Source organism: Hypomesus transpacificus, chromosome 2 (genome assembly GCF_021917145.1).
Source record: "Hypomesus transpacificus isolate Combined female chromosome 2, fHypTra1, whole genome shotgun sequence".
Taxonomy (NCBI): Eukaryota; Metazoa; Chordata; class Actinopteri; order Osmeriformes; family Osmeridae; genus Hypomesus; species Hypomesus transpacificus.
The window spans coordinates 16744937-16758615 of NC_061061.1; the positions used below are offsets into that span (position 1 = coordinate 16744937).

The following is a 13679-nucleotide window of genomic DNA, read 5'->3' on the forward strand; positions in this document are numbered from 1 at the left end:
ACTTACTCTAGAAGTTGGTAAATGAAACGGCAATACTAGCCTGTGATATAGTAATATTACTTATACAATTGTGTATTGACCGATACATGCCATAATGCAAGCAAATGGGAAGACATATTGATTTAAGATATTCTAGAGTATCTTGTTTTTCAAACATTTTGTTAACAGCTCTTTTATGTAACTTGAGCCCAATCAGAAAGGCTTACAAATCTATATGGATGTGTGTTACCTAAAATCAGATTCCTTCAAAATAAAAGTACAAAGCATGCAGTTGCAAACTAGTTCTTCTTCCTTACTGCTTACTCTTTGTGAATGTAAAAAACATTAATTGTAAAGTTATAATTTAGATACTGTAGGGCGGCTATGTGACGTTATTGAAAAGGTAAAGAGTGTGGAAGTAGTACAGACTTTATTAGAATAATCTGGTGTAGCAATACAAATTATTAAAATTAGCGAGATTTCATTCTATTTTCAGATATTAGCAATTTTCTATCATTTAAAAAAAGGCAATTAAAAAAGTAAAGGCTATGGAAGTATACCAGACATTGTTAGAATACTCTGGTGTCCGTTTTCAGGTTATATATTAATACAAATATTATAAAAGTATTTTCACCTGGTCCCTAACGCGACGCTGCAAAGTAGCGTCTTCCGAATGAGACAAATGTCGAATGTCAATATGAAACTAACTTCACCTCGGTCTTTCATCCTGTCTGAAATTTAAAACAGATGCAAACGGTGGCAACTTGAATGCAACTCAGGTTTGTTACTGTGCGACGGAAGTGGGCAATCCCTACGCCTAGCCTACTGCTCTTTGCAACGCGGTCGTGCTTCGGTTGATCCACCTGCCTCAGCTGATTGTAGCTGTAACGATAACAGCCTGTGTAGGGGGACTGGACAATGATCTCTCGCCGCTCAACATATTTGTCACAGTCTTAACTCTCCCCGGGAAGAATTCCACGTCCTTCACTCAGTTTTGTAGCCCTAAACTCCCACACTACGATATACGCCATCGCTTCCGTAGAATCACCGAAGCAAGGTAAGCTAGATTTCGAAGGACAATGTCAAGCTGTCACACCTACAGCTAGCTAGAGATAAACGAACTCTATACTTGTGTGATGTGTAAAGGATCGATAATGGATTATGTTTTTAGAATGTTTATTGGTCAAGGTTAGGGTGATCATTTTAATGCCTAGTCAGGTAGCCTGTTTATTGTAATTTGTCACAGCCCTTAACTTCAATTCGCTTGCATTCAGTTCACTAAATGTTACTAATCAGTAAAAGGACCCACATCATGGCAACCCCACTGAAAAGGACCGCAGTCCTCTGCCAATACACTACACCTCTCAGGAAAAATTATACGAATTGGCAAGAGTGATATAATTGTATTGGCTCATGCATACAGTGCTACAAACACAACGCGCCAGCCTTTTATGATTAAGTAACAAACGAAACCCCTGTCACCCATTTCCTTCACAGGACACAGCTTGGTGAAAATAGTTTATATGCCCCCGTTGTGGATTCCCTGGAGACAAACGGGGTGGAGGCAGTTGTAGGTAGAACAGGCGCTACTTAAAGTGAGCTCTCGTCTTCCCCCATGAGTAGCAGCACTGGCCAACGAGTTCTACGCTCCCGGGCTGCCAAGGCAGGTCATGGAGCTTCAGGAGCAACAACAACATCAACATGGCCCTCCCAGGACCCAAACATGGACTCTTCCTGTAGTTCAACCTCCTCAGTGGGCTCTACCACTCCCTGTGGCGGCGGGGGGAGCCCCTGTCTCCTGGGTAAGTTGATGCAACTGCCAGCCCCACCGCTGTCTCGGCACCAGCTGAAGAAGTTGGAGGAACACCGGTATAGCAGCGCAGGCCACTCCCTGCTGGAGCCCTACATGCAGCCCTTCTGGGAGTGGCTGGTGGCCCGGGTACCCACTTGGATGGCCCCCAACCTTATCACCATTGTGGGCCTGAGTGTTAACATCTTCACCACCTTGATACTGGTCTTCTACTGCCCAACCGCAACTGAGCAGGTGGGTCCAGTCAGCTACAATACAGTGTTGGTAGGGGATTGTAATTTAAATGTCATTTGACATTTTTTATTTTAATTTTTTTTACTCCAGACTGTTACTTTAGCTTGTTGATGGAGAAACATTAAAGAAGGAGCCTTGTATTAATAGCACTCAAGATTAGAATTGAACAGAGTCACAATTCATAAAGTGCCAACCAGCAGCTATAGATTGCATTCACACAACATGTGTGCAAAGACTAAAAGTAAAACCTCACGTTTCACCACAACTTCCTTTGTAAGCTACATCTCTCAGGGATGGGTGTGGGGAGATTTTTCGCACGTCACCACCATGTACTCACTACTTTACAACGGGTCAAATGTCACCATGGCCCTGGCATTTCAAGCAAACCTTTATTGTGTAAGACCAAAGCGTTAGGTGGAAATGACACGTTCATGGGGTCTGCTCCGTCAGTCATCAGGCACCATGTTGGCTGTTGCATCACGTTGTGATATGTTTGACTAATAGGTAACTATTCACTTTCAAACTACAATTGCTGATAGATGATCAACAGGCTCATAAATGATTTGTAAATGTTCCAAATTTACCAAAATTCCGCCTGCAAAACATACTGCACAACAAATCAATGCTTCAAGTTGTTTTGAACAAAGATAACAAAATGGTTTGAGCTGAGTTGAACATTACTCAGTATACTTGACCAGGACCAATCCTTCTCCTCTGTCTGGTCTGCATGGTTCAGCTCTGATAGTCTACTCCTGGGTGGCCTTACTCCCTGGGGATCCCTTACCAGGGCTCCTAAGGACAGGAACTAAGTGTCCTTGCTTCTCACGTTACCAAACTGGCCTCTGACCCCCCCCCCCCCGCTCCCACACACACCACCTTCCTGCTCTGTGTTTAACATAGAGGTGACATCAATCTCATGCCAGTTCTGTAAAATAAAACAAGCTATTGTATGCGTTGTCGCCAGTGAATAGTCGTTCCATAGACCCAGCTGTCTTGTGAGGCCTGTGAGCTACATTTAGACAGGGTTGATTGGACCACAGTGAACATATCTGAGGACTTGATGTCCCAGCATATGATGTCTATGTAGTTTTCAAACACAGAAAGGAACAGTAATTATCAGTGTGTCCCATCTTTGCCTAGGGCTTAGCTGTACTTTCCAGGGTAATAATCTTACGGGAGACTTGACCATCGGTGTAAAATCAAAAGGCTACTTGTGGTCTTGACCCTCAGTAAATTTAACTGTCTGGGGAGGTGTGAGGCAGACCAAACGGAGCCTACGGCTGCTTCAATCATGAGCGAAATGGAAGAAACTTTTGCTGTGTTTTCTCTACTGTTATTGCTAGCCCAGGAATTGATTGATCAACTACGAAGTGATTATATGTCGTAATGACACAGTCAAGGACAATCAAGGTTGCCTATCGTTTATTTTCCCAAAAGTGGATGCTTAAAAAGCAGAGTGGTCGTGACTGGATTTGACACGAGTTGTAAACGAGGTGGCATGAGGCTGAAAGAGAGCATTCGAGGCTGTCCTCCCCTCCCCCTAATCAGCCCAGCCTCTCCCTGTTGTTCACCTGTCCTATCGGCCTGTCTGTTATCAGAGCTGCTTACACAGCGCGGTGTCTGTTTGTCTCAACGTTACTCTACTATCAAGCTTGACAGTTAGCTTGGTAAATAAAGCAGGTATCTCTACTACTGGGTCCATATTGTGGGAGCAAAACATAGATATGGAGAGGGAGAGTAAGGGAAACCGAAGATGGACGAAATAGCCCCTTTCCAACGTCACTCTTTTTGTCAAAACAAAGCGTCGGAAGCACAGATGTAATGATGTGATTAAAAAAAATGTTTTACTTGGTTTTCATTTTCAGGCACCTCTGTGGGCATACCTGACTTGTGCACTGGGCCTCTTCATCTACCAATCCCTGGATGCCATCGACGGGAAGCAGGCGCGACGCACCAATAGCAGCACTCCCCTGGGAGAGCTCTTTGACCATGGCTGTGACTCCCTTTCAACAGGTGTGTGAGCACACAGGAAACACTTCACACTGTTCAAGCAGATTCAGTCGAAGGCATAGACCACATCGAAACACAGTAACTAACAGAACAACAGAATAGAATGACGTACAATAGAATGTCATAGAATGAAGTACATGTTTTGTCGACGCAATACAGTACTTTGACATTCTCACCAATGTATGACCCATTAAGATGTCTAAACAGGTACACAAAGGTAATATTTCTTGTGTAGACGCAGTCTGGAAACAGCATAGAAACATCCCTCCAGTAGAGAGGGACGTGATACAGAATCTCCAGACATTTGAATACATAATAGTCTGTACACATTTCAGTTGAGACAGTTAAGACAAGCTATCATCCATTTTCAGAGCATGCACGCATCAACCTGGCTTAAAAGCATACAGCCAGCCTTCCCCCCCCCCCACCTTCACATCTATGCTCATAAACTGGCTATACCACTCTCTGAAACTTAGCCTCCGCCCTCTTCCACTCTTCTTTTCCCTCAGTGTTTGTGGTTCTGGGTACCTGCATCGCCGTCCAGCTTGGCACCAACCCTGACTGGATGTTCTTCTGCTGCTTCGCGGGCATGTTCATGTTCTACTGTGCCCACTGGCAGACCTACGTATCGGGCACCCTGCGCTTTGGCATGTGAGTGGAGGGGCGCGTTCTGGTTGGGGGTTTCCTATGAACTATGGTCCATGGCAGCTACGGCCAGAGAGATAAGATTAGTACACTAAGAGTCAGCTTTTTAGTCAATCTGTGTTTTCGGACTTCTTCCAGATAAGGCTTATCTACCGTAGATTTCCTCCTTTCGCGTCTGAGAGATACAGTATGGATGAGTTTGGAGGTTTGTTTTGGCCTTCTTCAGAGCCATATCTTCTCTTCCCTGACTGGCTTGTTTGGCAGATTTGTAGCCACTGAGTTAGAGCTGTATAGCCCTTGTGCAGACTTGTAGTGCTGCGTTTGGTCCTGAGTTCTGGAACCTGATAAGATATGCAGCGCCTGTAGCATCTAGCCAATCAAGCCCCACTTCCTGCACAAGGCTATCCAATCGGAGGATTCTCAATTTCATTCTGATCATAAACAGTTTTTTTGGTAAGGAAGGCTAAAACAAACCTTCAGAGATGTAGTGTTGACCTGTGGGGGGGGGGGGGGGGGGGACTCTGATTGGATTTATTTGTATTTAATATTTGGTTTGTATTTAGGTATTTATTCATATCTATTTGTTATAGTATACTATTATTTGCGTCTAATTGTTTAGTTTCGACTTTTAAATTGCCGTAGTTTGTGCTACGGGGCGCTGTGTGCATGTTGTTTTGGGTGCTGTGTCCTTCAACCCCTGGCTCATGATCCCTCTGCTCTCTCTCTGTCTCTGTCTCTGTCTGTCTCTGCCCGCTCAGCATTGATGTGACTGAAGTGCAAATCTTCATTATAATTATGTATTTGCTGGCTGCCGTTGGAGGAACAGCTTTTTGGCAGTTCTCGGTAATCCATTTACACATATGATTACACCCCAACAAAATCATTATAACAATGATCTACTCAAACCAATGAGACTAACGCTGTAATAATATTCAACCTGTTTGCTTCCATGCATAAATGATCATTATCTAAATGAACAGTAAAAAAATAAATAAACGTTAAAAGTTCATGTAAGTTACTAACTGCACCTTGGTTGAGGTGTTTGACTAATATTGTCTGTGTGGTCGTACAGTATGTGGAAATCAAAATGTGTCGTCCCCCCCCCCCCCCCCATAGATCCCTGTGGTGAACATTCAAATAAAGATAGTTCCAGCCATCCTTACAGTAGCAGGGGCCATCTTCTCCTGCACTAATTACTTCCGGGTCATATTCACGGGAGGCGTGGGGAAGAACGGCTCCACTACAGCTGTAAGTGGTCCGACTGAACGCTTCTTTCTGCTCTCGAAAAAGAAGACAATTGCGGATGTTGTCAGAACAGTTATGTTATGATGTTACACAGCACGTCTTGTAAAAGTGTTTAGGTTTTAGCAGATGCTTTTATTCAAAACGGTGTACAGAGGAGGATTTGAACCTGCAAACATTAGTCTTAAATCCATGTTATTTTCCTTCAGGGTACGAGTGTCCTGTCACCTTTCTTCCACATTGGAACTGTGATCACTCTGGCCATCATGATATACAAGAAGTCCTCCGTCCAGCTGTTTGAGAAGCACCCCTGTCTCTACATCCTGGCATTTGGCTTGGTGTCGGCCAAAATCACCAACAAGCTGGTGGTGAGTGACAACAAACTGCCACAACACTGAAGACTTCAGTCAGAAATCACAAAAGGACAACCTTGTCTTTCTCTCTCTCTCTCTCGCTCTCTCTCTCTCGCTCTCTCTCTCGAAGGACAATGTTCGAAGTTGTGCTTTTCAGTTGACGGTTAGTTTTGACTCCTGTTTTGACTTTCTGTCTCAGGTGGCTCATATGACCAAGAGTGAGATGTACCTTCATGACCTGGCCTTCCTGGGCCCGGGGCTCCTCTTCCTCAACCAGTATTTTAACAGCTTCGTCGATGAGTACCTGGTCCTCTGGGTGGCATTGGTGAGTCCAAGCTGGGTCTGCCTATCAGTTTGAGTCAGTCAGTCTATCAGTCAAAGACCGAATCCCAATACTCCCCCTTACCCCTTCCCCTTAGTTTTACGCGTTCCCGTGAGAGCTAGTGGTGTCCAAATACTCTTTTTGAGCTAGGGGTAGGGCTAAGACTAAGGGGTATACACCCCTTAAAACCAAGTAAGATCGGGAGCTTACTTGAAACCTAGGGCTATGTGAATACTACGCGACCGGCAACAATGGCGGCCAGATCATCCAAAGAGTCCAATAAATGTAATATTTTCAGCTTAATTAATTGATAAAAAAATGACAGTCTTGCAACCATTTTCCTAATTGAAACGTTTCTAAAAATCGCTAGTTTGGTACGCTAATGTTACAGGGTTGAATTGCACAACAGTCTCGCATTTCTTTGACTAACATGTCTACAGTTTTAAGTAAACTCCATTAGCAGCGAATTTCGTGTAATATTAGTGCATGACACTACTTGCTTTGGAGATATCGATACGTGCTAGATGACGTACCTGTAACCAAGTGGCGTCCCATTTCTTAAGGATATGTAGCCCTTACCCCTCAGTTTCGAGGGCTAGGGGTAAACTAAAGGCTAGGGGTAAGGGGAAGGGGGAGTATTGGGATTCGGCCAAAACCTACACATTCCGACACTCCTCTCCCCATTGTGATGTACTGGCCTGGGATGGGTCCAGTTACCCAGAGTGTACTGTGCCACAGGTGGTAATGAGATTAGGAGCAAGACAGGGAGAAGGGAAGAGAGGGATTAGTTCAGAGGGCGGAGAAACAAACAGATAACACAGAATGGAGGGATTCAAATCAAGGAGGAGAATATGGAGCCATGTTTTTGAATCTCATTCCCTCAGGTGTGGTCCACTGTTGACCTGGTGCGCTACTGCAGCAGTGTCTGCAACCAGATCGCCTCTCACTTGCACATCTTCGTGTTCAAACTCAAACCCCCCGGCCAGTTCAGCAACGACCCCTGGTGACCCCTGGTGACCCCAGGGATGGCTGTTGCTGCGACCGGTGGTGACCTCACACCTGGAACGCCCTCACCCGCCCATCACTGTCTTAATAGGCTTCTTATTGGACGAGATGAGAGGGGTCTCTCAGTATTAGCCAATGAAAAGACAGGCTCATAAGTGGAGTGGTAAGAGGTGATTTAACAAAAGAAAAGAGAGAAAAAAAACATAATTTATTCCTATATTAGTGGTGTGCAATAACCCCTTTCTTCAGTTGTCCTGTTTAGTATGTAAGGATCAAAAGAGGATAAAAGAGCTGTTGTCTGTTGATGTAAATGTTTTCCCAGTATAAAAGATAACCACTTAAAAACAATTTATGAGAATTAGAAGTGGTTTAACCAAAAGGTATTGATTGGAATTTATATTGCATATTATAATCTTGTCACTGTACATTAACTCATTTTTGGATGAATGAAGCACGCAACATGGAATGGTTTGTGGGCAGGCATAGTGTTTACCCTAACCCAAATAATATAATTACCTACAGGATACAATTTGACAATATATTCATGCGTTAGTGTAAGAGCAATATGAATGTTAACCAAGTGTCTGTCTTTCTGTCAGTAGCTGTCGCTACTTATAGGTTCAGTTCATCGAAGCAACTTTCAGCTTCACTCCTGAAAACGGTTGTTCTCTTAAAGCTGCTGGCTAAGGTGTTAAGTTCAAATGATCTGAAAATAGATGGATAGGAACCGCGCACTCTCGTGCACTTGGGATGTTTTTTTTTTTTAAACGCTCTTCTTAACTGGCTTTAAGTTAGTCTTATTCATATTTTGACTTCTCACTTGTACGTAGTAAAGGTAGGATGGTATTTAATAATTTTTGTTACAACCCAACAAACCAAGATAGCAAATGCCTCATCATGTTTACATTACATGGCTACGTTGTTTTTTGTGTTTTTTTTCCCCATCTGTACAAATGTGTTCAACTTCTGTAAGCTTCCAGTCTGCTTGTGCCATATGTGTGACAGAGAGGAAGGGTTGTTACTGTAGCTACTTTGACGCTTGCACGAGCCTCTAGGCAAACTGAGAAGTGTTCGGGCTCTAGTGATGTTTTAACAGCAGCTACTTTTGCGTGTATTTTACTTTAGTGTCCCAAAGGTCATCTGTCACTGGATTGAATGTAGAACTTATTCCGTGTTTGTCACGTGGCAGGTACCAGAGCTGCTAGCATGTTCGGTAGGAATGTTTGAGGGATCTTTGTTACACATCCTCACTCCCGTACAGTGTTTACCGTCTCCTGTGATATTTTGCTACGTTCGGTTCAAAGGTAATTACAGTATTGAGTAGGATACGCGTCCACTTGAGTCCCCTTTTCCACTCGAAGGAATTGTGGAGTATGTAAAACGCAGCACAGCAGGGCAACAGTTGCCTTACGTGTATTTGTTAGAAGGGTATGATGAGATTGTCGGTTGCTGTGATTCTGTGTGGCCTACGTGAGCTCATGAATCCATCTCCCCCAGCGTCGGACGTCGTATTAGACGTCGCTGCGATGGCATCCTCCGTGGTTGTTCTTTTGACTGTGAATTCTGGTCTCGGTGTCCTGTGGGTCCTCTCTGTTTTCAGTACGACAAGCGGGTTCATCTACGGGTTTCTGAAGCAGGTTTTCTAGATGGTTCTGCTTTAGACAAGGAGTGGCTTTGCTGCGCCGTCCATAGTCAAAATAACTCATTTGTTTTGACCCCCACCACCTACCCCTACTGATTCACTAAACAAATGTTGTTCTTGCCCGTTCTTTCATGCCCTTTGTCCTCTGTTCGTGGCGACCATTTTCCAACTGGCACTGTCTGTATTAACAAGGCTAAAACCAGTAGAAATGTCGTCGCTCATAGACCCTGTGGTTCTCATGCATGTTAATTATATGGATGTACCTCCAGCTGTCATGAGGTCCGAAAGCACATCCATACCTAATAGCAGTTCATTACCATATCTCCTCAGACGTGGTCATTATAAGTTGTTCTAAGAAGTGGAAAGTTTGCATCCTTGTCCTTCAGGTTTTAGTGTTGAATGAAGTTCAAATTTAAGTTTTTAATTTCATGTTTGATCAGTTGTAGCATTTCTGTAAAGAAAATAATTACTAATTTTGGAATAAACAAAAGCTTATGTAAAATAAAGATGGCTATATTTATGATAACAGATGCTTGGTTTCTTTTGAGTGTTCTGTGAAGATCCTGTTCCTATGACTAATCCTCCAGATATGCATCACATTTCTTTTGTGTGTGTGTGTCCAAACGAAAGTGAAATCACGTTGAGAGTCAGCTGACTTGGCTGTGGGAGTAGAAGTCACAAGATCTCGGATTAAGAGAGTTGGGTTAAGTCTGAGGACACACACACACAATTACATTGCCCAACTTCCTGGTCTACTATTGCAAGTTTTGATTTCCAAGAAGACCTACATCTCTTCGTGACTGCAGTCTGTTAGCTGAAGGGATGCCTGCTTCACTGCCCAGGAAGGAGATTTGACTGGACTGGGCGCTCCCTGTAAGTGACATTTTCCTTAAGAGTGTGTAAACTAGTTCCCTCGACACCACAGTCTTTTCGAAACAACTAAACTAGTTTTGTATTGCCATCTATATGAATTCGGCACACCGTGGTAAGTTCAGCAGTACGAGCCTGCTAACCCATGGTGTGTGTGTGTCTGTGTGTGTGTGTGTGCCCCAGGGAAGCTTCTGTTGTTCTGCCCCTGGCAGCATGTGGTGTCTGCAGAAGGGTGTGTGTGCCCTCCCATCTATCCTGGTCATCTGGTCGTTGGCCACCTTCATCATCAACTATGTGATCGCTGTTCTAATGGGTCATGTTGACCTGCTGGTGCCTTATATCAGGTACTGGACCTGACAACCTGTGTGTGCCATATTTTGACTAACATATTTCTATACACAGACCTACAAATGATATATCGCATGTCAGAAATGCAGTGGTGCCACTGAAACAAGTGTAAGACGTAAGCAATGCTTTCGATCAAGCGTTGAGACGGTTTGTTCTGACAGCTCTAGGTGTGCTGTGGTAGCGAGCGGACAAAGGGACTGGGAAGTGTTAGTCAACATTTCCTGTCAATGATTCTACAGCGTCTTGTGGGGATTGATGACGTGATTCAATATTCTGTTTCTGTGGTGGTGGTGTGTGTGTGTGTGTGTGTATACAGTGACACCAGTGCTGATCCTCCTGAACGTTGTGTCTTCGGTTTCATGCTGAGCATCTCTTCCTTTTTAGGTAAAGAAAATCGAATCACCTCACACATACTGACACACATCATTCTCCATATTAGGTAACAGTCATGGTGTACAGCTGTGGATGCATGGTGTACAAACATCTGGGACGCAAGGCCGGGGCCATTTGTAATGACAGTGTGTAGTATGTACAATTGTTTGTTCTATGGCCTGTTTTAACAGCACAGCTTTTAAAGGACTATTTGTTATTGATATGTTGGAGAGAAAAGTTGTTGCTGTTGCCTAATTGTATCAACCCTGCCCATGTCAGACAAACATGCGCAGTCCTGTTAGCCCACATTTTCTGCAGTTACAGCTGCCAAAACAACTGACTGCACATCCATACAGTATCCGCATGCCCATAATATGAATAATATATGTCTGTACCTATGTACTATATAAGTATAATGGTATTAAAATATATATATATATATATAAAACTGAATGTTTTGTTCCTACAGGTGTAGCCACTGTTTACGTCCGGTACAAGCAGGTCCAGTCCCTGGCACTAGGGGGCGAACACAGTCTGCACCTCCTCAACTGTGCAGGCCTGGTCCTGGGCATCTTGAGCTGTCTGGGCATGTGTGTGGTGGCCAACTTCCAAGTACGTAACATCCAAAGGCAGGGAGAGAGTGAGTGGGGGAGACACGCAGCTAAGCTCCATGAGCTAGGGTTAGGGTTGGACTCCAACCAAGTTCAATGCAGTCTTTTTTCCCTTCCCCTTAGCTTTAGTGCTTTTCATACATCTAGATTGTTTTGTTGTGAGTCGCAGAGTTTTGGAGATATCGTCTGTAGAGACGCCTTCTGCTACTCAGCATGCCCCGTTAGGGTTGTGCAACAGATGTGGGTTGAGAAACAGTGTATTTGTGATGTACTCGCTCTTCAGAAGACCTCAATCATCTCGATGCACCTGGTTGGAGCAGGGCTGACCTTTTTCATGGGGGTGTTCTACATCCTGGTGCAGACAGGCATGTCCTATCGCATGCAGCCTCGCTTCCACGGCAGGGACATCCTGTGGGCCCGCACCGCCGTGGGGCTGTGGACCCTGGCTAGCATCATCACCGGTAGGAGACTGCAGCTGTGTCACACACACACACTCTCTTTCACACACACACACACACACACACACACTGTCTTTCACACACACAAACACTTTCACTTCTTCCATTTTGCCCTTATCTTTTCTCGTTTTCTCTTTTTCTCCAACTCTCCCATTCTCTCCCTATATCACCCTCGCCCCCTCTCTCCCTCTCTCTCTCTCTCTCTCTCTCTCTCTCTCTCTCTCTCTCTCTCTCTCTTTCTCTCTCTCTCTCTCTCTCTCTTTCTCTCTCTCCCTATCTAATCTCCCTCTCTCTCTCGCCCAGCGTTTGTGTCATCCGTTATCCTGTATGACGACCTGCCAGGGGTAGATGTGACCAGTAAACTACACTGGAGTCCTGGGGAAACCGTAAGTAACCGGACTCTGCTGTCTATGCGGCATCACACTGTGAAGTTCGTGTTTTGGCTGTTGTCTGATTGAACCCCCCCCCCCCCTGTTGCAGGGCTACACGGCTCATATGGTCAGTGCTGTGGCAGAATGGTCTCTGGCCTTCTCCTTTGTCTGTTTCTTCCTGACCTACATACGAGACTTCCAGGTGAGAGTCTACCCATAAGCGCTTTTTGGGATCCTGATGTTAAGGCATGGGTATGGGTCAGTGGTAGGGTGTTTGACTACAGGTTGTGTGATCGCAGGTTCCAATCCCCCCTGCCACCTCTGTATATTGCTTTGGATAAAACCGTCTGCTAATTGGATTTATTATTTGACAAACGCTTTGATCCAAAGCAGCGTTCAAATGCAGTGCGTGCGGCAGATAGTCAAGAAGCTTCTTGAACTGCACAGTTCTGTTTCCATCCAAGAGGAATGAAGCTGAGAAGGAGATGGATTAAAAACACTTCATCTATGGATAATCCGTGCGCTAGTCTGAGTTTTTCCCAGCAAAGTGAGATCAGAGATCTCGTGGGATTGAGACCCAATGCAAATCTCAGCGTCCTGTGACCTGCGCTAACCTGCCACTGGGGACTGGTTTAGAGACAACAGGGTAGTTTATGGCTCAGTGGTTAGAGCATTTGACCCCAGATCCAAGAGGTCACAGGTTAAAATCCCGTGTGCTGTATGTCTCTTTGGATAAAAGCGTGTACTAAATGAATACATTTGACCATAAAATGTCTCTCCTATTTCTTTCTTAGAAAATGGAGCTTCAGGTGCAGGCTATCCTGCAGAGTAACCACCTGTACGACTACAACCATTATGACGGGAGGACACGTGTTTACCATGGAGAGCATTCACCACTTCTGTCTGGTGGCCTCTGAAATCACGCCCCCTTGTGGCCAACTGACAAACGTCCATTCCTATCCGGATGATGACGTTACCAACTGTATTTTCTCACGACTTCTTTTTAGACTACTGTTACTACAAGTGGATAGACTTGATAGGCTGCCTCAACTGTACTTTCACTTCATGTTGTGTAACATCTGTGGTTTTGTGGAGAATGTGACAAGAGTAACGCCAGGAAAGAACGTTTAGAGTAATACTTTTGATACTGGAACATTGTTATGTTATACATGTATTGTTCATTTCTGTTATAATCTAGGGAATCAAAATACAGAAAATGTGATAGGTCAGGTTTGATATGTACATTTTTGTTATGTGCAAGGCTTCTTTTTGATATGTCTTTTCTATGTGCTGACGCAAACCTCTTACTGTAGCGCTTCAAGTATTGTACTTTTCTAAAAGTAAATGTAATATCTTTTTTAATATATTCAGTTTTCTTTGAGCGCATATGCACAGTGAACCGTTTTG

At 44.2% G+C, this 13679-nt stretch overlaps 2 protein-coding genes across 2 annotated transcripts; both read left to right on the forward strand.

Annotated features, from left to right (window-relative positions):
* Window positions 1-768: 768 nt before the first annotated feature.
* On the forward strand, window positions 769-9770 carry LOC124474458 (choline/ethanolaminephosphotransferase 1-like). The gene is made up of 9 exons (XM_047030615.1): window positions 769-1036; window positions 1477-2023; window positions 3889-4036; window positions 4543-4684; window positions 5437-5521; window positions 5795-5926; window positions 6130-6288; window positions 6473-6598; window positions 7480-9770. The coding sequence occupies exons 2-9, from the start codon at window positions 1595-1597 to the stop codon at window positions 7600-7602; spliced, it is 1344 nt and encodes a 447-aa protein (XP_046886571.1). The 5' UTR covers window positions 769-1036; window positions 1477-1594; the 3' UTR covers window positions 7603-9770.
* A 115-nt stretch (window positions 9771-9885) lies between these two features.
* On the forward strand, window positions 9886-13634 carry LOC124474476 (DNA damage-regulated autophagy modulator protein 2). The gene is made up of 8 exons (XM_047030640.1): window positions 9886-10115; window positions 10296-10456; window positions 10777-10844; window positions 11302-11444; window positions 11727-11904; window positions 12205-12287; window positions 12382-12474; window positions 13067-13634. Exons 2-8 carry the CDS (start codon window positions 10326-10328, stop codon window positions 13187-13189), a joined length of 819 nt encoding a protein of 272 aa, XP_046886596.1. The 5' UTR covers window positions 9886-10115; window positions 10296-10325; the 3' UTR covers window positions 13190-13634.
* The last annotated feature ends 45 nt before the right edge of the window (window positions 13635-13679 follow it).

Coding starts and splice junctions, on each gene's coding strand:
- LOC124474458 (XM_047030615.1), top strand. CDS start 1,595: ATGAGTAGCAGCACTGGCCAACGAGTTCTACGCTCCCGGGCTGCCAAG. Junction 5,522..5,794: donor CAGCTTTTTGGCAGTTCTCG/GTAATCCATTTA, acceptor CCCCCCCCATAG/ATCCCTGTGGTGAACATTCA. Junction 6,599..7,479: donor TGGTCCTCTGGGTGGCATTG/GTGAGTCCAAGC, acceptor TCATTCCCTCAG/GTGTGGTCCACTGTTGACCT.
- LOC124474476 (XM_047030640.1), top strand. CDS start 10,326: ATGTGGTGTCTGCAGAAGGGTGTGTGTGCCCTCCCATCTATCCTGGTC. Junction 10,457..10,776: donor CTGCTGGTGCCTTATATCAG/GTACTGGACCTG, acceptor GTGTGTATACAG/TGACACCAGTGCTGATCCTC. Junction 12,475..13,066: donor CCTACATACGAGACTTCCAG/GTGAGAGTCTAC, acceptor TTTCTTTCTTAG/AAAATGGAGCTTCAGGTGCA.